Consider the following 27,713-nt stretch of genomic DNA (forward strand, 5'->3'; position numbering starts at 1 on the left):
CAGGTGAGTGATGCATGCAGCTCTGCTAGGGAGAAAGGTAGGTTATATGGCTCGTTTCCGGTGCTCTTTCGGTCCAGTTTTTGTTTTTCTATTACTGATTTGTATCTTTTAAACGCTGGAGAATAGTGTGATGAACTGGACACATGTTCAAAATGTGCACCCAGATGGTTCGCCTGGTCCTCCAGGCTGTCTCCCTGCGTGTGTACCAGGGGAGGCGGAATGGTTTGTCGTCCTCTTACTCTATTCACCCTGTTCCAAACCTTGGCCTCATCCGTGTACGAGTTGATACTTGATAAAAATGTTTGCCAGCTGTCTCTCCTGGCTTGTCTACGTGTTCTCCTACCTTGGGACTTGATTTTCTTGAAACTGACAAGGTTTTCAGCAGTAGGATAATCGCGAAGCTGCCTCCATGCTTTGTTCTGCTGCCTACGTGCGTTCTGGCATTGTTCATTCCACCAAGGAACACGGCGTTTGCTAGAAAGTCCACTTGTTTGGGGAATACACTTAGAAGCTGCGTCAATTATGAAATTAGTCAAATACTCGATGGCACCGTCAATTCCGAGCGATGAAATGTCAGCCCACGAGAGCTTACTGGTAAGTGTTTGGAATTTATCCCAGTCCGCTGCATTGACCTTCCACCGGGGAGCATGTGGTGGAGATTCGTATTGTCTTGGTGCTCTCAGCAGTATTGGGAAATGGTCGCTCCCGTAAGGGTTTTTTATAACTTCCCATTCAAGTTCAGGGAATATGGATGGAGAAGCTATGCTGAGATCTATAGAGGAAAATGTTTTGTTTGCAAGACAATAATATGTAGGTTCTTTTTTGTTAAGCAGACAAGCACCGGATGAGAAAAGAAAATCTTGAATTAGACGGCCTCGCGCATCGATGCGAGCGTCGCCCCACAGACTGTTGTGTGCATTGAGATCGCCAAGAACAAGATAGGGCTCTGGCAATTCGTCTATCAAGGACTGAAATTCGTGTTTGTGTAAGCGGTAATGTGGGGGTATGTATACCGAGCAAATGGTGATGAGTTTGTTAAGGAGAACCAGTCGAACTGCCACTGCTTCAAGGGGCGTTTGCAGCTGCAAACGTTGACATGCTATGCTATCGTGAATCACAATTGCAACACCGCCTGATGATGCGAGACCATCATCGCGATCTTTACGAAACGTAACATACTGTCGAAGAAAGTTTGTATGTGCCGATTTTAAATGAGTTTCCTGTACACACAGCACTTTTGGATTGTGTTTGTGGAGAAGTTCTTGCACATCATCGAGGTTCCTAAGAAGGCCTCTGATGTTCCATTGTATAATTTGTGTGGCCATACTGAAAGTAAATGGGTGCTGTGTGTACTAAAAACAAAAAGGAAGTGTTGCATTAGATTACAGAGCCCTTTCCAGGCCCTGTAACGCGGGATTTGTCTTTTCTGAAGCGGTCGAGGGAACCTCGCCGCTCCTTAGGCGCTTGGTGCGCCGTCGGGGTGGGTGTGGTGTCCATTTCCTCTTGTGAGGCGCCGGACACGCGCTCTTGCGAGCGAGAAGTTTCACGCGAAAGTCTCGCCGCGAAGGACGAGACATTTGCGCCCACCAGCCCGGATGTCGATGGGGCTGCCTTTGGGCCTGAGCTGCGCCGGCTGTTGCCAGCACCAGCAGGGGCCGGTGAGGGTGAGGCAGCCTTGACTGCACCCACCGTGGTAGCTGCTGGCGGGCCTGCGGGTTCGCTACGCGAAGCGCAGGCTCCACCGAGGACTGTTGTGGTGCCGGCAACCCTAGGGTAACCGGGCCTGTTCGCTGGTTGGGTGGAGTAGACTTAGCTCCTTCCACCCTGGGGGCAGGAGCCACAAGCGACAGCTCGCTGCGCGCGGGCTGGGCAGGTGGCAGTAGCCGCTGCGACGCTGCCCCTTGACGCGCCGCATCAGCATATGTGGTAGTGTGGAATGGTGAGCACCTTTTGCGTGCTTCCCTGAACGATATGTTTTCACGGACTTTCAGTGTTAGGATTTCTTTTTCTTTTTTCCAGCTTGGACAGGAGCGGGAGTATGCTGGATGGTCACCATCGCAATTTACGCAGTGAGGTGTGGCCTCACAATTGTCTGAGGCATGACCTTGTGTTCCACACTTAGCACAGGTGAGTCGACCACGGCAGCTCTGCGAGCCATGGCCAAATCTTTGGCATTGGTAGCATCGCCTAGGATTTGGGATGTATGGTCTTACGGATGTCTTTGTGTACCCTGTTTCAATGCTTTGTGGCAAAACGCTCAATTCAAAGGTAAGTATCAGGTGTTTCGTGCGAATTTCTTTATTGTCCCGTCTCATAACAATGCGCTGCACATTCGTGACATTTTGCTCCTTCCATCCTTCCAACAGTTCGGTTTCAGATAGGTCGATGAGGTCTGCTTCAGATACTACCCCCCGTACTGTGTTCATTGATCGATGCGGTGAAACGGAAACTGGGACATCACCAAAAGTAACAAGCTTGCCGAGTCTGTTGTATTGCTCCTTATCCCGTAGCTCAAGCAGAAGATCCCCGCTTGGCATTTTGGTGACTTTGTAGCCAGGACCTAGCGTGTTGGTCAAGCTTTTTGCAACTACAAATGGGGATATGGTTCTTGCTAGTTTTTCGGTTCTTTCACTATGTACTACTTGGAATCGGGGGAAAATGTCTTTTGGTCTGGTGAACAAGTTCAGAATCTCATCGGTGCGTCCCCTCTTCTGAGGGAGACGATCAAGAAGTCGGGGAAAAGCGGGTGTTCCCATAGCAGTTTGGTGTATTTCGGCAGCAATGGCAGCCACCCACCACGGAGTCCAACAAGGGGACGCTGCAGCACTTAACGTGTAAGGCTGCAGGCGCCAGCCGTACATTGCCGCTATAACCTTATATATAAACCCAAGGGAGGGCACCTACACAAGGTTAACCCAAGCCGCCTATGGAAATTGAGGAAGTAACAGAAGAGAAGAGATGACAGGACAGTGAAGACAGAAAAATAGAGCAGAGAAAGATCGGAGAGGGGGACAGGAAAAGGCGACCACCGATTTCCCCCGGGTGGGTCAGTCCGGGGGTGCCGTCTACGTGAAGCGGAGGCCAAAGAGGCGTGTTGCCTCCGCCGAGGGGCCATGAAGGTCCGAACACCCGGCATCGGCTCAACCCCCAGGATCCTCTTTTCCCCGGACACGGCTAAGCCGCGCACGGCTACACGCGGGAGGGGCCAACCCCCATGTGCTCGGGTCCGTGGTGTCGCAACACACCAAACGCCTGCTGACGCAGACGCCCCTGCGGGGCAAAAAACACCTATTTTCCCCACGGTAGGGAAAGAGTAAACGGTGTTATAGAAGCGAGGCACCCATTTCTTCACTGAGCACCCTCACATGCAGCAAGAAGGGTTCTCTCAATACAGGGCGATTATGAAACAGTGTAGCACACGCCATGTAATTTACAGTTGCGTAAAAAGGATGATCAGGGTTCGAATGCACTTTCAGAAAATATGTAAAACTAGAGTATGATCTTTGCAGGAGGTTAAGTGTCCACTCATTTAATTCCACGTAGATACTTTGTACAGGACTTGTGCTGAAGGGACCTGTGGCCAGGCGGATGCCTAAATGACGAACGGGATTCGCTATCTTTTCTTCAGCATGAACGGGATTCAGCAGCCTTTCTGGGGATTTAGCTTAAACCAATTTTGATTAGCCCATTCAGACACCTTGTTCAGGCCAAGCTGAACCTATCGCTCGCAAACTGCGAGGTTTGCACGATTTTAATCCTATTTGCACATCGTCAACGTTATGGGGATTGAGGTAAGCGCCGGCCCCATTGCGCGGGCTTCACCTGTTATGTCATCCCCAAGCCTATCCCTGCGGTGGTTTGCGGTGGGGCCGGGGGGCTGACGTCACTACACGGCCGCGTTCGGCTGCGGATTGCGGAGCGTGGCTCTCTTATCTCCGGGACCAGCGCAGGGTACGTACATGCTTTCCTCACGTCCGCCAACACCTTTGTGACTAGGACTTGAGCTCGCGCACGGTGCCTTTGCCTGTGTGGGGAGCGCGTACTTTAAGCTGATCCTTTCCTGACGTTAAGCCGAAGAGCGGTGCCTAGTGCTCGTGCGAGGTCGTACCACACCAAGCGGAAATTGACGAAGGCCCAAGCAGAAGGAGATTGCCCGAGCTCTGGTGAGTTGGCCCATTGGTTATCACCAGAGCAACTAGCATAGCCACCAGGACTTTTCCTAGCGGCGTGTCCCAGCTTGAGACTGTGCTCTCGCAGCGACGTGCTATAGGCGCTATCTGTATTTTCGCCCTTGGTGTGGGACCCCTTTGGCTCCCCGCCGCCCAGGCTCTCATGCATTACTAGTGCCGCCGGATTCAATAAACGGTTTCCGTTACTGAGGGCAATACTGTGTTCTTGCGTGTGTCGCTCGGTAGCCCCTTGCAGCCTGAGCACGTGCGCAGTGGTGCTGGAGACGACGGCTGACACGGCCCTGTGGCTCGCTAAGCTCGAGCCCGCGGTGGTCGGTACTCCTGTGAGACCCGAAGACCCCACAACGTATACTGAATAAGATATGGTATGTGGAATTGATAAGCGTAAAGAATTCATTTTTACAAGAAAAAGAGTACAGCTTAGTACGCCACCCTGTGGTACAAGGAAGCAAAAGCCTTCACCTGAGCACTGGTGAAAAGTGAAGAATGAGCTGGTACCGACTCAGCCAGGGCTAGTAGTCACTCGTTGTGAAACCAGGAAAGCCCACCATCAGTGGTTGTGAGCCTCATCAGTTAAGAATGAGTGCAAAATTGAAGCCCCTATAGCTACTGTGCCTTGATTAGGATAATTTTTCACAGCCTTCTGGTTGAAGGAATGCCTTGATTTTTTTACACATGAAAATAGAATGTTGAAAGTGTAATTTTGCAATCAAAATTTAAAAAATATATTTTTCAAAAGGAAAATTCGTTTTTTCAACTCGCATCTTCCCTTCATGTTTTTGTATGAATATATCAAGCACACGGGAGCCTCAGGCATGTAAACAAAGGCCACAAATCGTTGAACCTTTCATATCTTATGCACTAAAACTAGTACTTGTATTGCCACAGGTTCAGCCAGCTTTTACCCCATTTAGGAAAAATACAAACCTAGAATAAAAGACAACTCTCACCTTAAGAAAAATGCACCAATACCTGCACTCATATTCAGCAGCTTTCAGTTCTCGGAAGTGAAAGGTAAGTGAAAGGGAAGGAATAAAGCATATGGAGGCACTTACCTACAAGGTTCTCCAACAGGTATGCCAAGAGTTTTGATGTACCATTTGGTTCATTGTACATATTGACGAGCTCTGGGGCCAATGGGTTTCCTTCGAGTCCTACAATAAATTAAACTGCATATAATATTCAAATAGTATGTAGGATTCATAGGATTCTTATTTAGGCTGCGAAACTAACTCCTTCGATGTTTCCTGCATTTATGCTTCACACACACACAAATGTAGCGGAGAAACAGCTCTCGTGCGACATACTGTGTTGAGTGGCCTAAGTTCAGGAACCAGCTTTCCCTGACAAATACCCCTGTCACAGGGGCAAAGTTTAGCAGGGCCGAGATCGCACATGCATCTAAATTTCCGAATGTTCGCTTTACCTCTTACGTCACCGAGTAGGGGGTGTTCAATTGGCGCTCCCATCTCACCGAGCGGACCATCACTAAAGAAAGTGCGGCGCCAGCGAGCATTCGGAAAGCAAAATGATTGCGCGATCTCGCCCCGGGGTGTCGAAATGAAATTTTGGGGGGTTTGAACCCGATTCAGGCTCAGGCTTTTCAGTTCAGTTTAGGTCCATCTCCAGAGCGAAAATTATAACGGTTCAAACTGGTTGGGAGCTTTAAAAACCAGTCCATTCAGGTTCAATTGGTTTCAAAGAAAAAGAAAAACATTTGCAAGCTTCCAGTTTACAAAAAAAGCAAAGTGCTTTAGAAAAACATACAAGTTTGCTTGGGCACTGTTTAGAACTACTGCGGATCATTTTACTCTGTGTGGGCATGAATGCAAAAAAAAAGAAAAAATCACAATAGTAAGGCACCATGCGCTGTTGCATATTGACATGTTGGAATTTCTAGCTTCAGTCGGCTTTGTGGGGCCCTGTGTGGCTATACAATGTGCTATGCATTACCCCTACCACAAATAAAAAAAAAAACTAATTTTGGGGTTACACGTGGCAAAACCATGATCTGATTTTGAGGCATGCTGTAGTGGGGGATTAGACTAATTTTGATTACCTGGGGTTCTTTAATATGCACCTAAATCTAAGTACCCAAGCGTTTTTGCATTTCACGCCCCATCGAAATGCGGCTGCCATGGCCTGGATCAAATGCATGAGCACAGCAGCACAACACCACTGCCATTACGCTACCCCCACACAGTGGGTCCCTCAAATTTTCTGCTTCATTGAAGTAAATTTGCTCACACTCGTTTGTATTACAGAAAATTAAATAATATACAGGATGTAATGCTTAACTACCCATGTATATTTGTGTTAACTTTTATGAAAATGAAAAATGAAATGAACCTGCTACTGTACTGTATTTGCACGATTGTAACGCGCACCTTTTTTTTTAATAAAAAGTCAGTTCGAATTTGCATACGCGTTACATTCGTAACTAATTCTACTCAAAATAAAAAATGAAACAGATTCTTACTAAAAAAAAAAAAAAACCTAAATGCAAGGTCATACTGCCATCGAATGGATGGGTTTTTTTTTTCCTTTTTTTTATGCCTTGGCTTGTGGTCGCCATTTGCCAGTTTGCCAGTGGCATTTCTAACGCATTAGATGGAACTGAAGATAACTTTCTGTGGTCGGTAGACAGCGAAAAGGAGGTGTCGTCAGACTCCGATAGCAACTAGCCACTAAGATTCAGCTGTTTGCGTGTCTGTGTGCCTTTGTATGTTCCATAAAATTGTTTCAACACAGTACGCGTCACCTCAGTTTTCGTTACTTGATGTGTGCGGTAGAATCGGCACCAAGTTATATTTTAAACAATATTTTGGCAGTAATATAACTGCACGTTACAATCGGGTGCACGGTAGAATCGTGCAAATACTACGGTAATGCAACATATAACATTAACATAACTATATGTACCTTCTTATTTGCTAATCTCTTCATGTCATTTTTGTATATTCATTAGACCAGGAGTCTCCAAACTACAGCCCGCGGTCAGCCCTTCCGATAATGACCGTCCCACAGGCAGGCAGTTTTTCCCTGCAAAGGCTCTGCTGTGTCTCCGCCTTAGAGTGGGCCTACTCCACAAAACCTTATGCTACTGCATTTTTTTTTTTTTTTCTGGCAGCCAATTTTATTGCATTTACCAGATCACGCCATGTCGTTCAAGGAAGCGCCAACGAATCAGGAACGTCCTGTGACCATTGCATAAGGAGCATGCAACGCCCCGATTGGCTGGTCAAGCCACCACATCAGACAACGCATCGAAGCTTTCTTCACTTAGTCAATGTGTGCTGGGCCAACACCACTTGGATAGCACAAGGACTTTTCACTCCGATCCATGACGTCATGCTACCTGGCCCAAAAGTTATATTGCCAAGCCTTGCGTGACGAAAGCGGTGATGTCAAAATCACTGCTGCTTACTTGGGAGCATCCCCATTAGACTCTATGGTAGTCAGGCCAGGTAGCATGATGTCATGAATCGGAGTGAACAGGCCTTGTGCTATCTAGGCAGTGTTGGCTGAGCCAGGGAGCTGAAAACATCTTTAAGGCCTCAAGCACAACAATTTCAAAGTCTTGCTGGTACAGTCAATAAATTTCAGTGACTCATTGTTTTTAGCAGATGACTCAGCAGAATCAGCTATTCGCTTACTTTCACATTCATATTCGAATATTTTTACACATTTCAATGGTTGCAAACACATTTACTGTCATTAAATGATGCCCATATGTGTTGCAGGGGTTGCTTCCAATGAAAAATATGGCAATTGTCCTCAATTGTCCTCAAGCTAACGGTCATCATTTGGCAGCTTACCGCTATCCTTGAAAAGACAACTTACTGTACAATCATTGCATTATATTGGTACTAACATATTGGACAGAAACTTGGAGGTTAAGAAAGAAACTTCCTCAGAAGTTAAGGATCGTGCAACAAGTAATGCAACAAAAAACATTAGACCTAGCATTAAGAAACAGGAAGACTATGGTGTGGATTAGAGAGCATAATGGAGTAGCCCATATGAGGAAAAAATAGATCTGGGCAGGCCACATAATGTGTATGACAGACAAGCACTGATTGACTATTGGAATTGCAAAACGGGTGACAAGAGAAGGAAAGCTCACTCAAGGACAGCAGGGAACTATATCGTCTGATGGAATTAGGAAATTCTCAGTTGGCTTAGAATTGGGTCAGCTGGCACAAGACATAAGTAAATGGAGATTGCTGGGAGAATCATTGGTCTTGCAGTGGACATAAAAAGCTGGTGATGATTTGTTGCACAATAAAATCGATCAGCAGCAATCCGTGTTTAGAATTCACTACCATATACAATTAATGACTAAATTGTGAACTGTAATGGCACAATGAATAAGTAAAAATTCTCCCTTTTAGCTACTTCGCGGGTTTTCCGTGTTAAGGTAAGCCACCAGTGCCGGCAGGCTGCTCGATCACCTTGTAGCCGCAAGCAAACGCACGCTGGCCGCTTCAAGGCGAGTAGCGAACAGCCGTTGAATATCAACAAAAATATCACCTTTAATCAGCTGCTCCTGCTTTACCAAGTTGCGATTTGTCGTTGCTCCAATTTGTGCCATTCTGACATACTAGTACCGCGTCTTATATTTTATACATTGTAGTCAGGGGTGACCCTCGTTCTTAGTTGCAAATTCGTAATTATGTTAAATTTTCTTCACGACCTCATGCATATTGTGCTTCGTGCCTTGTTTCAGTACTCTCACATGTCGTCTTTGCCGCATGCGCCATTTCTATTGCTCTCCTTTTCTCTGTAAATATTGTGAGGTTCCTATGTGCACTAAAAAGCCTTTAGTTAAGCTTGATGTGTTCTGTGTCACAACTATATAATGCATTATTAATTAGGGCATTTCAAAGTAAATTACTTGTAACTGCTAGCTCAGATTCTTTTTTTTTAATCCCACACAAAAGCTTGTGATAAAAGGTGTACTTTTTAGGGCTTGACGATTTGTTCAATTAACTATCGGGCAATTTATTAGTGGCTCAGCGCAACTAAATTTTAAACCAAGTAAATAAGTTAAACCATGCAAGAAGATTAGCTTAGCGGGGCCATCCAAAAATGGTTGTGCAGACTTGATATAACTTGTCTGAAACAGCAAAGTTGTCCAATACATCAATGATTATTGTTTACAAAGAGCGTACCCATAAAATACAGCAATTAAGGCTGCATGGCTGCAACAGAGACTCAAAACAAAAAATTCAGTGGTTTTTCAAAAGCAAAGTGGCAGAACATTTTGAAGTATCATTTTATGAACTAAGCCTATACCGCAAGAACAGGCTTGACAGGTGTTACGTAAAGCGTACCAACAATTTCGTCAAATGCCGAATGGGCATTGTTTATGAAGTTTCTTTTAGCAATGGTCCATTGTATGTAGAGCAGACGGGTGGTTGTACCGATCAGATAATAATTGAGCATAATTATACGTTCGTTGACCAGTGGAACACCGTCACCATCTGTTGCACTGTCGTGATTGCAAGTGTACTGCAAGATTCGCAGGTAGTATAGTTTTGTTCACTCGTACGAGTGAAGGAACTCGCATTATGGTCAAGGCTTGATACACCACTAATAGCGGTAGCGAGTGTGTAAGTCAGCCCTCCATAAATGTGAACAAAAAGGAATTGTCCTGCCTAAACAGCTATCTTTTGCAAGTACCCGCACCTGCCCAGGAATGACAGGTTAGCACTGCCTTCCTAGAGCATGTGCAGATAAGTTTCGTGCCTCCGTTCTTTTCTGCCACTGTGCGACCTTTCAGTTGATAGTCGGCATTTGTGTGGTCCTTCTCATTCTTTCTTGGGTCCATGTTTGCATGCCTGCTTTCCAGTAACTATACTCCAACTTACTTGAGTCCTCTTTTCTGGCAACATTTAAAACGTAAATATTGCCAAGGATAAAATAGCACAATACACGGGACAGAGAGCAAGATGAAATAACATGAATGCTATCTTTGTTGTTTATGTTGGGCTATGTTATTCTTGACAACGCTACACCAAGTGGCATACACTTCTATACACTGCTGGAATGTGAGCACTATGCGTAAATTCAAACGGATTTGTAGAAATACCAGACTTGCAGTAACAACACACCGGTTAAACAAAGGGCCTTTTGTAAGGAGTGGTGACACTCCCCTACCACGTCAACGACTAGCATAGATTGGCTTACTGCAGATAAAATGGCTGAACAAGCAAAAGCTGTGTTCAGTCGGGAAATGTGAACAAGTTTATTTGCCACCACTAATGTTTATTATTATTTCAAATCAATATACCCAAGATGACTTGGTGGTAGAAGCAAAATTATAGTCCTAAAAAAAAGTTATTTTGCTCCTTTATTGGTCCTTATTTTAAAATAAATTGCTGGAATAAAGCGCATGCCTTAATTGGAATAACATTTTTAGTCTACGCCCACTACAGTTACTCATGTTTTATACATTCTTGCTCCTTTCTTTTTTTAGTTCTTTATCGTCCGGCCCTCGACACTGCCACTGGTTGCCGATCTGGCCCTTCGGTCAAAAAGTTGGGAGACCCCTACATTAGACAATCAAATATTGTGGAAAAGCTGGTGAAGAAAGTTGCCAATGTGTCCAATATCACTTAATCAATCAATCAATCACTTCATAAACATTTTCTGCCCCTTCTTGTTAAATTCATAAATTTTAGCTGAAATATTTGGAGGAGTAAATAAATAGTGCAGTGAAAGTGCTGAACAAATAGTGTACAACGGTTGTGCTGAGGGGTGTAGCTGTGGCAAAAATGCAAAAAATAAAATTATTTGTGTAATATAATGCAGTCCTTGCAGTCCTTTATGTAGACTAAAAACAAACAGATAAGTATGTAGTGCGAACACTCTGACCAGAACTCGGTACAAATTGTGTGACATATTTCACTGGGTAAGAGGAAATTTCAAGCAAATACAACTTTTTAGGTATTCCATAACAATACATGTTCCATCCTGGCTTTTTGCAGAGCGCATGCACCAAGTTCCTCTCTACCAAAAAACAATATGACCTAAAAGCTACAGAGAGAGCATACAATAACATAAATTCATGCTATACCTTATTAATAACCAAGAAACATGAAACAAAGTCCGACTCTCCCTGTTTTTTGAGTTGTTGCCTTCTGCGCTTGCTGTGGAGCATTTTCAAGAAGCCCTTATCGCACTGCAGCAGCAACAGCACTGACTGAAGGTACAGTGCAAAGACAGACTGTTCAGGCACGGCAGCGCACTGGTTGCTCTGTCCTGTACAGGACAGAGCAACCAGTGTGCTGCCGTGCCTGAACACAGAAGATGCTCTCAGCACAAGCAGTATCAGGACAGAGCAACCAGTGCGCTGCCGTGCCTGAACACAGAAGATGCTCACAGCACAAGCTGTATCCTGCACGATCGAACAGTGTTGGCCATGCTGTGTCTAGATAGTGCACACCGACCATGTGCACAGTTCAGTGAGCCATTGAGGTGACTTCCTTTTAAGCACAAAATTGATGCTAGAGGTGTTGCCTGCTTTCGTCAATGGAGCAGCAACAACTATCCTGGGTTGAACCTATAGTCAAACTGGTTCGAAATGGTTCCTCTCGAAAGTACTGGTTTGGGTTCGGTTCCAAGATGGCAGAAAAAAGATAGCTTGTGTTCTCGTTCAGCTGAAAATGATGGCTCAGCTCCGATTTTTTGTTCTATTCCAGTTCGGTTTGAGACCCTGAAATTTAGTGTCACTTTAATGGAGTGTCACTCGGCATTCGTAGGTTGCTCCATGAGAGTGTGATAACAGTTGTTGCAGAGTGCACTGAACAGTGGGTATGTTTGGCAAACTTGCTTTGCTTGACACTGGAACTAAAGTGTACAGTCTCAACAAAAGTGGTTGCACAACTAAACAAACACCACAAAACGAAGGCACTGGCACTTTTACAGAAGTATTAGTGCAACTGTGTCTGTTTCAGGCTATAAGTTCTACTTTTGACGTTCAGTCTAAGCAGCCATGCGACATTTCTGGACCAGCCAGTATGTATGCTTTGGTGAAACAATCTTTGAATAAAGTCATCATGATGAGCAGAAAAAGGCAGGTACAGTTGTTTGCTGTGTTCAGGATATGTGCCAGTACTGTATGGAGTATATCATCCTGATGTTCTTTTTTCTTGTTATGTTATACAATTTTCTTTTTCTTTAAATCATTCTTGGTATCACCATAGCTTCAACAGGCAGGGATCACTTAGCAACAAATCATAATGTGCAATTAGCTAACTAACAAACTCATAAGATTTATTTTCCCAGAAAGCCTTCCTTGCACTCTGCAAGGTAAAACTATTTACTATGCCAATGTATTTTACAGCACATTTTGGAAATGCATATCTTGAAACTGGTGCTAGCCTCAGGATTACTCTTCAGGTGAGATGCTTCTCAGATATCTATATTTACTGATAATAAAGCAAACTGGATGAAATTTATGCAGAACACAGAGTTACATCTTTTATTTTCTAATTTTTTTTTAGTTTTTCGATACCTTATCTAGTTATTTTTCTGTGCCCCTTGGAGGTGGAAAACGTATGGTCACTAGTGAATGGTTTGGGCATCATACCAGACCAAGGAGAGTGGTATAAAGTAGCCTATATGGCTCCTTATAGAAAACAGACTGCAAATAGGGCAAAATCTTTTTTTTCTTTTAGCCTTATTATATTGTTACGTGTGGACACAGACAAAAGAGACTATTTACACTGTATGTGCAAGAGCAGCGCAACCAGAGGCAAATATGGAAACCAGCTCGTGCCAAACCCAGATGCTCGTCTTCGTCTTCATTTGCGCCATGTCTCCTTAAGCGTCTTGCATCACAACCCAACCCACGGTGGCGAAAGTACCGTACCGGTGCCACTAGATATCTGTGGCAAGCAGAGAGTTGTAGGGCTTGAGCCTGGCAACATGGACGATATCAGTGGTGGTCAGAGCGGCTGACGTTGCGAGGCTGGCTGGAACAATTTCGTAGGTGACATCAGTGACTTGACGAACCACGCGATACGGGCCTTTGTAACAAGACCGGAGTTTCTCGCAAAGGCCTACTTGACAGGAAGGCAACCAAAGCGAGTACTAAGGCACCTGGTGAAAAGTGCACGTCACGGTGATAGAGGTCGTAGCGACGCTTATGGTTCTCTTGTGACACTGATAGGCGAGCGTGTACAAGTTGTCGAGCGTGGTCAGTTCAAGCGATGGTATCGCGAGCACATTCACTTGTCGAGGTCGTAATCGATGGTAGTAAGGTGTCTACCGGTAGCATGGGTTCACGGCCGTACAAGAGGTAGAACGGGGAATAGCTGGCAGTATCAAGACGAGAATTATAGGTGAAGGTAATGTTAGGTAGAGCGATGTCCCAATTGAGGTGATCGGCTGAAATATATTTCGCCAGCATAGTAAGGGTCCGGGTCAACCGCTCGTTCGTGGATGGTATGAGGTCGTAAGCTGATGCTGAATAGACCAGACGCACATGATGTCATCAATGACCTTCGACAAGAAGGTACGGCCTCAGTCTGTGAGCACTTGACATGGAGCTCCATGCATCAAGTTGATGTCGTACAGCAGGAAATCTGCCACATCAGTCGCGCAGCTGGTTGGGAGAGCGCACGTAATGGCGTATCTGGTCGCATAGTCAGCAGCGACAGCAACCCACTTGTTCCCTAACGCAGATACCGGAAAAGGGCCCAGGAGGTCCAAGCTGAGACGACCAAATGGCTCTACCGGGATTTAAAGTGGCTGTTGGTAATCAGTGGGAAGCAGGGATGGCTTCTTGCGGCATTGACATGGCTCACAAGCTGTGACGTAATGTCGCACTGAACGTGCAAGACTGGGCCAGAAGAAGCGGCGGTGTACTCTGTCCTAAGTTCGAGACACGCCGAGATGTCTAGCAGTGGGCGCGTCGTGAAGTTCCTTTAGAACGGTCTAACGGAGGTGCCTTCGGATGACGAGGAGAAGATTGGGGCCTTTGGGATGAACATTACGACGGTACAACGTACTATCCCGGAGAATGAAGAGGCATAAGGAAGCATTGTCGGGTGCGAATTCAAAACGATCGATGAGTGCTTTGAGTGAGGCATCACGACGTTGCTCGTCGGCGATACGGAGGAGCTGTGACAAGGAGAAAACACAGGCAGCATTCTCGATGTCAGGGATGTCAGAGCTTTCGATGGGTAATGCGACAAACTATCCACGTCTTGGTGCAGGCGTCTGGACTTGTGAATCACAGAGTATGAAAACTCTTGGAGCCTCAAGGCCCCATGACCAAGCCAGCCCATGGGATGATTTAGGAGGGAAAGGCAGCAGTGAGCATGATGGTCGGTTACTACGGAAACGAGATAGCCGTAAAGGTAAGGACGGACCTTGACAACCGCCCAGACAACAGCAAGGCATTCACATTCCGTAATGGAATAGTTGCACTTCGATACCCTGCACCTAATCAAAATGTTACGTGTGGAAAGACACAGACAAAAGAGACAACAGTGAAAGCTCGATGATACGAATCTCACGGGGTCACGAAAAATATTCGTATTAGCCGAAATTCGTATCATCGAAACAATTAAAACTACAGTCGAATCTCGATAATTCGAACTCGAAGGGGCCCGAAAATTTGTTCGAATTAAAAGGACGTATTTTTGAAGTATTCATGCACCATAGCACGATGCACGAACGGTGCGAGTCGTGAAATATCGCGGCGAGCAAGCGCATAGCAAGCGCGGGCCACGAAACTGCCCAGGCCGGCTAACGGTCGCTTCCCGATAACGGCAGAAAACGAAGCTTCAGGGAGCGGGCGGTCGCGTCTCGTGGGGGTTTCGTGGCGGTCGCGTCTCGTGGGGGTTTACTGTATAATGTAAATGTAATGCGTATTTACATTATACAGTAAACCCCCGTTAATTCTGAAAATCGGATAATTCGGATGCGTCCTCTGGTCCCGCCAGGCGTATGCATCATTTGATGCAACCAAACTCTCGTTAATTCGGACGTATTTGCATGCACATTCGTTAATTCGGACAGTTCTCGGAGCTCGGTGAGGGCAGAGCGACGCATACCTGCAATGCAAAAGAGCAAAAACGGCGCTAGCTTCCAATCAAAACAAAGCGGCGGAGTCCACATCGCAATAGTCATCAGCGGAAATTATACGTGAATGACAGCAGTGTTTTAAAGCCTTTATTCTTGCGTTTAGTGCCACACGTAACACCGCGTTGGCCTTCATAACTGCGTAGTCGCTATCCATGATCACGGACGTGATCATGGATAGCGTGATCATGGATCACCAATGATCCATGATCATCGTCCGAAGTTGTTGCGGCAAACAGTAGTTTCAATTTGACTCGGTGTGCACGTGCCTTCAAAACTGCATGATCCATGATGATCGTCCGAAGTTGTTGCGGCGAACAGTAGTTTCAATTTAACTCGGTGTGCGCGTGCCTTCAAAACTGCAGTCGCCATCCATGATCACGTCGATAGCGGCTGCAGTATCATCCGCAGTTGTTGCGACAAACAGGAGTTTCGTTTTGACTCGGTGCAAAGCTGTAGAGGATGAAAAGCACCGGCTACATCGTGATGGACAGACGATCTGTTGGCGACCTGCCCACTGACGAAAAAATAACCAGGATGTGCGCACCGTAGTGAAAAACGTGTCTCAGATGCAAACGCACCACGGCCACACTGCAAAGGAAGTCGCGAGGCCATTGCCACGGCGAGAGACAATCAGTCACGAGATGACTAGAACTGCAGCTTCCGCACTGATTTTCAGCAAAGTAGAAACAGGATTTGCTCATTCATTCAGTAAATAAAAGTCTGTTGACGTAGTATGCATCTGTTTATTGTTTTCTTGATACCCTCGATAATTCGACATTCGGTTAATTCGGACATTTTTTTCGGTCCCGTGAAATCCGAGTTCACGAGGTTTTACTGTATTTACAAGAGCAGCACAGCCAGAGACCAAGATGGAAACCAGCTCGTGCCAAACCCAGATGCTCGTCTTCGTCTTCATTTGCACCATGTCTCTTGAGCTTCTGTTGCATCGCAACAATATAAAGATATTAAAAAAACTCGAACTCCCAAACACTGATGAGCGGTTTTCGAAAATGTACATCACCAATATTGCTGCAAATTACAATAATACCTTGATATACGCATTCTATGCATCACTGTGCATGTGCATTAAAAATTTGGCTGAGATTGAGTCACATTATGTACTAGAATGTTCAGGCACATGCAGTGAAAACAATATATGCTGGTAGAAAGACACTTAAGAATGCGCAGGTTGTCAAAAGCGGACTGGCCATGGCGGTAGGGTGCGGTTTCGACTGTCGCATACTATGACCCCTCTCTTAGAAAGAAATGCAGGAACTCCTCAGCAGCGAAACAGCACCTGTGAAAACAACGCTTACAAAAGCAAGAGAGTGAGAAACAAATCATTGTTCCAGCCTTCAGTGGAGTGGCGACCGAAGGGGACTAAGGAGGCAGACAAGCCCCAAGCCAGGAATAGAGAGGACGGAGACGCGACCATCACCTCGCACGAGATGCAGCCCGTCTTTAATCACGACGGCCCTTGGCGACAACAACCAGGACACCACATCTTCTCACTGCCTCAGATATGGAGTCTTATGCTTTCATGAGCTTCCCCTGTCAGTCATTGTGAATAACTGAACTCCATGTGGGGAGGCATGGCTTTTGAGAGGTGTCATATAGAGAACAGCAGGACAGTTTAATTCTTCAGCCCTTCTTTGATTGTATTGAATCTTATTGTGTTTCAGTTGAAACGTATACAGTAGCCGACAGATTTTTCGGACTCCAAAAATTCGGACTTGTTGGATATTCCGGACTTCACAGATGTACCGTCAGGATTCCCATAGAGCTAATGCATTTTCGCGACCGATTTTTCGGACGAACCTAGGTGCCAATGTTCGATTTTCCGGACTAAATCGCACGCTCCGAGCCCCGCTACCCTATCTTGGGAGCCGCCATGTTAGATTTTCCGCTGGCTTGGCCGGGCTTGGCTTCCAGTGCCCCCCTGTATAGCCTTCAAGATTGGTACACGCACGCTATCCTCCCGTCTCCGAGACCATGCTCACTCTTCCTTGGCCGACAAAACGTTCCAAAAAGCGGCACTTGCTTTTTTTTTTTTCGGTCAGCTCAGCACTATCGTCATTATCACTTGAGCGGAATCCATGGCGGAATCCGTTTTTTTTTTTCTGTTTTCTTTTTTTTTTTTTTCATGTTTCGGTTGCGCCACACCCTGTGTGCGGGTGAAAGCTTGCCTCGCGCACGCGAGAGAGGAAGGCGGCCGGAAGCGCGCGGACTTCGTTCGCTCGCGGATGGATGGATGGATGGATGGATGGATGAGGCTGAACCCTTTAAATCGGGCGGTGGCATACGCCACCTAGCCATGGCTATCAACATAATTTGTACTTTGTGGTGGGTGAAATTTCACCCCTGCCTTAATTTTATCCACCAATCAGATAACCTCTGTTTGGTTATCTCTACCCGCTTAAAGTCTATTTTGCCTTCACTGTCCCTAAACCCCAATGCTTTGAAAAAATCAGCCCCGTTGCCTTGCACTGTAGGGTTAAGCCCCTTACAGAAAAGTATGAGGTGTTCAGCCGTTTCCTCTTCTTCTCCACACGCACAGCACAACGTGTCTATACCTTGGTACTTGACTCGGTACATCTTAGTCCGCAATACTCCCGTCCTGGCTTCAAACAACAAAGAGCTTCCCCTAGAATTATCGTAGATATTTTCTTTGGCAATTTCTTGCTTGAAAGTTCGGTATGTGCCCAGTGCTGATTTCGTCTGCATCCCTGCTTTCCACAGACCCCTCTCTGTTTCCTTAACCTTTTTCTTAACCGCTGTTTCCTGGTTTGCACCCCTCCTGCAGTCCAAATATTTGATTGACAGTTTTCTGGTCAGCTTCCTCCATTTTGTATCAACATTCCTCATGTACAAATAACTGAAAACTCTCCTTGCCCACCGCTTTTCTGCCATTTCTCTCAATCGCTCCTCAAATTCTATCTTGCTGCTGGCTTCCCTGCCCTCGAATGACGTCCATCCCATGTCACCCTGTACCCCCTGATTTGGTGTATTTCCGTGTGCTCCCAGAGCCAGTCTACCTACCCCTCGCTGCTTAACTTCCAACCTTGCTCGAACCTCTGATCTCATGCACAGGACCGCATTGCCGAAAGTCAAACTAGGGACCATCACCCCTTTCCAAATCCCTCTCACCACTTCGTACCTATTGTAATTCCACAGTGCCCTATTTTTCATCACAGCTGCATTTCTGCTACCTTTAGCCGTCACATATTTTTCATGTTCCGTTAGGTACTCAGCCCCATTGTTTATCCACACTCCAAGATATTTGTACTTATCCAGCACCTCCAGCGTAACCTCCTGTATCCTATGCTCGCTGCCCTGATTATCATTAAAAGTCATGACTGCCGATTTTTCTTTACTAAACTTCAAACCTAAGCTATCTCCCTCTTTACCACAGATGTGCATTAATCTCTGCAAGTCTTCCTTGCTGTCAGCCATAAGTACAATGTCATCTGCATACATCAGTCCTGGTAATGACTGTTTAATCCATTCTCCCTGCTTGAAATAGGAAAGGTTGAAGCCAAGTCCGCTCCTCTCTAATTTTTTCTCTAATCCTTGTAAATACAGCATGAACAACAGAGGTGACAGAGGGCACCCCTGCCTAAGCCCCTGCTGTATCTCTATAGGCCCAGATACCTTGTTTTCCCATTTTATAAGCACCCTGTTACTTTTATAGATATCTTTTAAAAGATTTCTTACTCCATCTTCCACCTCTAGAGTGCCCAGTATGTCCCACAAATCCTTTTGGATTACACTGTCATAGGCTCCCTTGATATCCAGAAAGGCAAGCCATAGGGGCCTGTGTTCCTTTTCTGCTATTTCAATACACTGTGTCAATGAGAACAGATTATCTTCTAACCTTCTTTGTTTTCGGAACCCATTTTGTAGTTCCCCCAGCACCTCCTCGCTCTCCACCCATGCCTGCAGTCTGTCCTTTATAATCTGCATCACCACCCTGTAAACCACTGACGTCACTGTTATGGGACGGTAGTTGTTTATGTCGGCTTTGTCCCCCTTTCCCTTATATATCATGCTCATCCTGCTCAGTCTCCACCCGTCAGGGGCTTTACCGTCCATTATCATTTTGCTCACTGCCTCTCTTAATGCTTTCTTAGATTTTGGGCCCAATGTCTTTATCAACATAATTGGGATGCCATCAGGACCTGTCGACGTGCTACTAGGAACCCTCTTCTCTGCCCTTTCCGCGGTGCACGGGGAGAAGGCGACGTAGTCGGTGGGAAGTTGCGTTCAACTCCTGCGGCTGCTGCCGCGCAGGCACCGTATCTTGAAAGCGATCTGCGATGTATACAAAGGGCGTGCGCCGAGTGCCAGTAGCTTCGTACTCGCTGTTCTTTTCTTCTTTTTTTCGACGTTCGCGTTGAAGCGAGAGAATAGACAGCGCGAAGGTCAATTTGCCCGCGGTCATCGAGCGAGATGTGTTCATGTAACCTGTGCGCGCGTGACACCGTGCTTATTTAGTTAGTAAGCGCACATTTACAACTTCATACGGCCGATAAAGCTAACATCCTTACTTCGTATTGCTGTCTATTAATTTGCTATCGCAATCGATGCTCCGCTTTTTGGGCGAAACTGCGACATTTTTCTTAAGCCGCTCTCAGCCTCATAATTTTTTTCTCTTGGTGGGGGGGAGGCGAGTTTTTCGCACTGTTTGGTTTTTCGGACTGCTCGTTTTTTCGGACTATTTTTCAGTCCCCGCGAAGTCCGGAAAATCGGTCGGCTACTGTAATTATGCTTTATTAAAATGCGCTGTTCCAAAAATTACATCTGCATCAGTCTTCGGCTTATGGACTGCGGTCACGTCAGAGTGCACCTTGGTCAATATTGCTATTAAACGTTCTCCTTTTTGGACCTGTCTTAACATCAAGATGCAGAATTCCGGGTGACTGTTGCATGGCTTTCCATCAACACTCCTGTGTTTGTACATTGTCCAACTTTTACTGATATTTATGAGTGTTGGTTGTAATCATTAGAGACCAGATTTTAGGCAAATGCCTTTTTTGTTCCTTGCACTCCTATGTGTTGCACTTTGATATATGAGTATGAATTAGAGGTTAAGAAGGGTTTTTATAGTGTTTTTATAGTGCCTATAAATGCCTATTTTGGCGTTTGTTCCTAAATGCCTATAAATGCCTATATTCAATATCGGCGCCTATATGAACACTATTTAGCCTCAAGTTTCACTTTCGAGTGCAGTTAGAGACCGTTATTCATGTTACCGGGCAACATTGACTGTTCGGAACTCTATGGGGTTCAACCTAGTCCTTTAGTTCAACCAACTCCCGGAAAACAACTGCTAGCAGCATTGAAATGAGACGCGCTGGCCAGCATACGCCGACGCGCTGACATTGCGCGAGTAGTTGGCAAATGCGAAACCACGCAGAGCCGTCAGGAGAAAGGAGAGTGAAGAGCAAAAGAAGAAAGAAAAATGTGATGTGCACGCGGCTTTTGTTTGTAATTTACTTTTTAAGGTGTTCACCGCCGTCGGGCATTCCTTCTCAGCGTACGAGATCATTTTCAGTGACAAGAGGCACAATTTTGAATCCGAAAATCTGGAGATGGTGGTAGTTTGCTATTGTTTCCACAATCTTCACAGTGATTCTTCGACTACGTTCCGCGTGCTCTCTAAACATATTTCTTCAAACACGTTTACTTCAAATGGGCGGAAGTGTATTTGGCAGTGTTGGGACGTCTGGCCTGTACAATTCGGATAATGTCATTGTATATAAAAATATTGCGAAGAGTTGTACCTAGGTACAACTCTTCGCAATTTTAACAGTCCTCATGTAAGAACATGCTAATTCTTAATAAATCGTAGTCTCTCTTGTATTTGTTATTTGTCTGTTTTTGTTGTGTCTTAATTTAATTGCATCGGGCAGACAAAGTATAGTTTTTTTTAATCAGTATTCCAATTTTCAAGTATTCTTTTTCATGCCTGTTTCAGTATATGCGACACTCGAGTACAGTGGCCACTGAACATGAATATGAGCAGTGTGCTTATTGAATGAAGTCAATTGATCGTCATTAGTCCAGCAGAACGGCTATGTTCAACTGTTGGCGTCTTTGTGCCATCATAGACAATAACATTTCTTGTTTTACTATCGTAGATATAGGCCGCGCACGTCTTCGTTTGAAATTATTTGCATTTATGTAAAAATTTATTGTGCCTATACTTACGATGTTGGAGGCCTAAAACGTTGTTTTGCCTGCCTATTTTTGGCGCCTAAAACGCGCTTTTTTAATGCCTAAAGATCCGGCCTCTAGTAATCATACATTGTTGTGTAAACAATCTCAGTTGCGTACTTCTGTCCAACTTTTGTGTAAGAAAAGCACTATTTGACATATACAAAAAAAACACTACAGTGTATATTGAAAAAAATATATATATGCATGCCTGGTGTAAGTTTTCTCAGCACAATATAAAAAAGGATATTTCTTAATGCACATATTTATCCCAGCTTAAATATAGGTTCCCGATATACAGTAAACTTATTGAGCATTTTATAAGATATATAAACACTATCTGTGGGTGTGCCCACATGTACACGCACACACACACACAAGTTGCTACCCCTCCTGGACCGACTCAAATTTGCCCCTCATTGGCTAAAGAAGTGGCCGCCTCCAGAACAGCGCATGAAGAAGTCTTGTTTTGGGAGACAGCAACCAAAGCTTCCTGTTCAGCGACTCAGCTGCATTTTTGGGTTTACCCTAAATACAGCGAAACAACAGCTTTTTGCTTATCAGCCTCTTATATAAAGGAAGCATAGCCTTCACCTGAGCAATGGTGAAAAGTGGAGAATGAGCTGGTAACTCAGCCAGGGCTAGTGCTTACTTTTAATTACACCAGGAGAGCTCAACGTCTGGCTGAAACTTGTGGTTCATCAATGCAAAAAATCAAGCTCCTACGGCTACCATGCCACGATAAGAAAAGTATTTTTGCCGTCGTGTGATTGGACAAATTCACTGATTTTTTTGCACAATGAAATAGAATGTCGAAGTGTAATTTTGCAACCAATTTTTTTAAATTATTTTTTGAAGAAAAATGTGATTTTTCAATTTCCGTCTCCTCTGAAATGGACATGCTTTAGCACAAACTTGCTTCAATTCCACAATTGAAATGTGTGCATTAAAATAACAATTAAAGGTTACATTGGTTTTCCTATTTGGCTACTTGTGATTTGTTATGCAAGTACTGTCTGCCTCTTCAAGTAATCCAGCTGGAGTGCCAGAATTGTGCTACCTAATGTTAAACCATCTGTTCAAGAAAGAAAGCAAGAAAGAAACAGGTGTTACAGTGTGATATGTAGTAATAAAAATTACTTGTGAACTTCGGACTGTCTGTTACTGGTGCACTATCAGATGCATATGCAGTGATTCACCACTAACATAAAATTCCAGTACTTACATTTCTACAACTCTAATAACAGGTCTGTTAGTCAGGCTCTTGCTTTTCTGCATTACATAGCACAACGAAAAAAAATTAAAATATTTCAGTTTTAACTTTACAGAAAGAACACACAACTAATTTTTTAAAATGTACAAATGTACAAGTTTTGTAGCTACACATCACGAAGCACTGTCAAACCATTGATGTTGTGTAGTGCAAAAGTATAATTTATCAAACATTGATTCCCCAAAAGCTAGTTCTGTAAAAATGACTGTTTTCTCAGTAATTTTTGTGGTACAGACCCCTTCTACTCATGAGAAATTGGCTGTAAACACCAGCATTGGCTGTGGCCTGTAAGTATTTACATGGTAATGGCAGGCATTGTAGCACAGTGAGGCACAGTATTTTAGTTAGGATCATGTTAGAATGCCTTGCCATATTGCCATAGCAGAAGCAAGCAGGAAAACAAATATCTGATATCAAACTGCACTGTTGCTATGTTTTCCTTTCTTTCTTCTTCTTCTTTCTGGGGTTTTACGTGCCAAAACCAGTTCTGATTATGAGGCACACCGTAGTGGAGGGCTCCTGATTAATTTTGACTACCTGGGGTTCTTTAACGTGCACGACACTGCAAGCACACGGGCGTTTTTGCATTTCGCCTCCATCGAAATGCGGCCGCCGCAGCCGGGATTCGATCCCGCGATCTCGTGCTCAGCAGCGCAACGCCTTAGCTGACTAAGCCACCGCGGCGGGTGTTTTCCTTTCTTTATGCTGTTAATTATGACTTATAAGTCTGCTCAGACATTTATGAGTACATTAACGGGAAGAAGTTGTGTTGGAGTACGTCTGACATGGTGGTTTACCATGTCGTGGCACCATGTCGCATGGATGTCAAGTCCAGCATAAGCTTCCACAAATACTTAAATGAAGCCAAAAAAAAATTTATTATTCAAGGCAGCAAATAATCCTGCACCATCACCAGAGCAACCTTCCTGCACGCAATATTCATTGCACAAATTAGAGGACAAGATATTTTACCTGTAGCAGGCAGACCATCTTGTCTTAAAACATATATATAGACCTTAGCACACATTGAACAGCTAACAAAGATGAACCTACGAACACAGGTAAAAGCACTGGCCTTCAGTAAAAGTATTGTGCTGACAGAGCCCTTCAGCACAGCTCTCTAGAAAGCCACCATTGTGATCTAGTGTCTCTGTATTCATACGGTGAACACAGAGAGTACTCATTGCTAACAGCAGTGTTCTGTATCCAGCGGCAGTGACCACAATAATTACCTGCAGTGTGTTGCAGCCCATATACAGCCTGTTTCTACAATTCACCTTGTCTGACATCATGCAATTTAAACTTGGTTGATTCAGCGGTGTTAACTTCAAAATCTTAGCCTTCATTACCGTATTTTCCGGATTACAAGTCGCACCTTTGTATAAGACGCACCCCTCTATTTAAGCATGTTTTCATGAAAAAATTCATACATAAGTCGCACCCTAGTATAAGACGCACCCCTTTTCCGCACGATCAGCACAACTAACCGTGACGCGGCATGCACTCCGTTTCAGATGCAATGTACTTACCTATTCCGGATCAACCGAATCCCCCTAACGCGTCAGTCAAGGTGCCACAAGTTACGGCAAGAATGCAGTTAATTCTTGTAAGCAGCAAAAAAGATTTATTATACATTGCGCGTTATTCAAAACCGTCAAAGGCCTCGTCCTCCGATGCGCTGTCGAACAGTTCGGCCACTTCACTAGGCAGGGCTGCAGAGACATCGTCATCTTCAGAGTTGCTGCTGTCACAATCGCTAGCAGGCGCTGAAGCAACAAGGCCAGCTTTTTGAAAGCCTGCAGTTATCGTCGACACAGAAACGGTAGCCCACGCTTCGTCGACCCACTTTGCCACCTCGCCATACGTCGCGTGTCTCATGCGTCCAGTGGCCGTAAAGCTATGTTCGCCCTCAGTCATCCAACTTTCCCATAAACGCCGCAGTACAGCTTTGAAGCTGCGGTTGACGGAGATGTCTAAAGGCTGCAGAATCTTCGTCATACCACCTGGAATGACTGCAGGCGTGCAGTTGACAGCCTTTACCTTCCGCAGTGTTGAGTCGGTAATATGCGCACGCATACTATCCATGACGAGCAGACTTTTTTTTACATGGAAAAAGTCGTCTGGTCGTTTAACAAAACACCTGTCAAGCCAAATGCTCATCATGCTTTCGTCCATCCATCCCTTTTCATTCGCTTGGATGAGGACACCTGAAGGGAAGCTGTCCTTTGGCAGTGTCTTCCGCTTAAATATGAGCATCGGTGGCAGTTTGGTTCCGTCGGCGCAGCATGCAAGGACAACCGTAAAATGCGATTTTTCATGTCCTGTTGTTCGCAGCAGCACCGACTTGTCACCCTTTTCCGCAACAGTTCGTCCCATCGGAATATCAAATGTCAATGGAATTTCGTCCATGTTGACAATGTGCTTCTCCCAATCTCATTTTCCTCCACTTGCTTCTTCACGAACGCCTTGAAGTTATCCAACTTTTCGGCGAAGTCTTCGGGCAGCTTTTGGCAAAGCGTTGTGCGCGCTCTGATGCTCAAATAGTTGCGCCTCATAAATCTGAAGCACCAAGAAGTTCCACCGGCAAAACCAACAGCTCCCATCTCTTGAGCCCACGTGCACGCTTTCAGGCGCAACTGCACAGTTGACAATCCCCTGCCTTCCGCACGTTGTTCTAATACCCACGCGCGCAGGCGGGCTTCAAGTTCAGGCCATCGGGCTTTCAATCCTCGGTCAGCTTTCTTCGTGCTTCTCATAGCCCTCAGCTTCTCCTCCGACTTGCGCCAGTCGCGCACCATCTTTTCACTCACACCAAAGTGTCGCCCAGCGGCACGGTTACCATTTTCAAGCGCAAACTCAACCGCTGTCAACTTGAACTTTGCTGTGTAGCTCTTGCGCGATTGCCGAGGCGGCATGGTGGAACCAGAGAAACGAATACGCACTTGTGAAACGAGCCGCACAAAGCGAAGATGGCGACAGAACAGCCACAGACCGCACACACACGATGGGCAAAGAATGGCAAAGAATGGCAAAGAACATACTAAAAAGGCCAAAATAATATTAAAACAAAAAGAAAAATAACTTCGTGGCTCGCAAGTACGAAATTTATTGGTTGTTTTAGTAGCTTGTGCGAAGTACAGCAGCCATTACCCGGCGACCCCCTCGCCTCCCCCCTTTTATTTTTCAGTTGCGTTCGGTGTTTTGCGACCTGAATCTTCTTGTTCTGGCTTCAACTGCTCACTCAACAACCTGACATTCGTTGCCGCAATTTAAAAAAAAAATAAGGAAACAATTTCGAGAGTGAAAGGGGAAAAAAAAGATATATAAGTCGCACCTTTGTATAAGTCGCACCAAAGAAAAACTCAGAAAAAAACCGCGTCTTATACTCCGGAAAATACGGTACTACCCGTACAGCCACTATAGGAATGGGTGACCTACACATACCAATTATTACCACACCTAACAAGGAAACACCCCAAGGCGCAGTACTTTCACCCACGCTTTTCAACATTGCCATGATTAAGCTCCCTCAACTACAAACCGTACCTGGCATCCGACATGGCATCTACATTGATGACACCCCCATCTGGTCATCTGGTGGATCTATTGGTGAACAACAAGATGCTCTTCAAAATGCAGTCAACAAGACTTAAACTACGCAACACACTGCAGACTTCAATGCGCACTGAGAAGTTGGAGCTCTTCATCCTGACGCGCAAGCCGAGAAGAAACGCAAACCTAACCTCGACAGATATCAACCTCCACTTAGGCTCAAGCAAGATCTCTTGGGTGAACAGCGTTTGCGTCCTTGGCCTTATATGCAAGCTGTCGATGCCCTCCAACGCCTACGAACTTCCACCTTGCAAGTACTTCGCATGGTCAGCCGCATTACGAACAGAAAGCGTGGCCTCAAAGGAGACGACTTATTGCGAGTCATACAAGTTCTCATAATCAGTTGAATAGCTTACTCGGCCCCGTACCTCCCTCTCTTTCACTCACTCGGGCCCGTACGCTCTATTTTTCACTCGATACAATCACCCCCTCCCATCTTTTCCCTCCTATTAACTCCAGATCATGAGTTTCTCAGCGATAACCAGCAGGCGCACACCTGCACCCGAGCGCACGCCAACCGGGCACTGATCTCTGAGACGACAACCGAGTTCCTCATGGAGCTTGTACCACTCATCTACACCCATCTGCTACAACATTATCGTTTAATACATCGCACCCTATCAGCCCCCCCATGAAAAACTCATGATGAGGTGGTAGCTTGGCGTCATCTTCAAACACCTATCCTGATCTTAGTCTGCGTCACATAATACATCCAACTCTCTACTGATACAAATTCCCACACTACAATGAATACGCCTCCCATACCCTTCAGTGTAGGCAGGCCAAAATACTCCAAACCTACAACCCCTTCATAATTTTACCCTAGGCCAGTGGGAAGCAGCAATGTCCAGCTACAGCTTGCAAGACCACCTATGGCTGGTGGAGCAGGCGCGATGGGCAGAGACAGCCGCTGGACTTCTGGACTGAGCAGTCTGCTCACCAGCAGCTCAAGAAGCATGACTACTTTCTCCACCCAATCCCTTACCTCTTAAAGCTGTAATAAAGTCTAATACTACTACAAAAACTTTCATTTTCTAACTGCAATCCTTTCAGTGATATGTTATTGCACCTTTTTTGCATCTAACAAAGGTGACCAGAGTTTGGAAAAACGAAGATGCCTGGCTGCATATAAGGCATGAAGTGCATGGAGTTGTGTTTTATAATCTGTTTTAAGCATGCCACTTTTTAGAACAAACATGGCCCCAAAAGTCTGCTGTGATGTAAAGCTGGCAGTATGACATCACTGATTGCAGCTCGTGATCCCATCGTCTTACAAAAAACTGCCAAGTAAGGACACATTAAATTCCACATAGGCAAACCAA

At 45.2% G+C, this 27,713-nt stretch overlaps 1 protein-coding gene across 14 annotated transcripts in view; it reads right to left on the reverse strand.

The window, feature by feature from the left end:
* Positions 1-27,713, reverse strand: part of LOC119436478 (CCR4-NOT transcription complex subunit 6-like) — a 264,798-nt gene that overhangs the window by 206,897 nt on the left and 30,188 nt on the right. For 13 of the 14 annotated variants that reach the window (XM_049658002.1, XM_037703331.2, XM_049658038.1 and 10 more), the window contains exon 4: positions 5,246-5,344. In XM_049658002.1, coding sequence (XP_049513959.1) covers positions 5,246-5,344 — 99 coding nt within the window. Of the gene's footprint in view, positions 1-4,388; positions 4,512-5,245; positions 5,345-27,713 lie in introns of all 14 variants that reach the window. The other variant, XM_049658017.1, reaches the window with a different exon arrangement.

This window comes from Dermacentor silvarum, chromosome 1 (genome assembly GCF_013339745.2).
Source record: "Dermacentor silvarum isolate Dsil-2018 chromosome 1, BIME_Dsil_1.4, whole genome shotgun sequence".
In the NCBI taxonomy this organism is placed as follows: Eukaryota; Metazoa; Arthropoda; class Arachnida; order Ixodida; family Ixodidae; genus Dermacentor; species Dermacentor silvarum.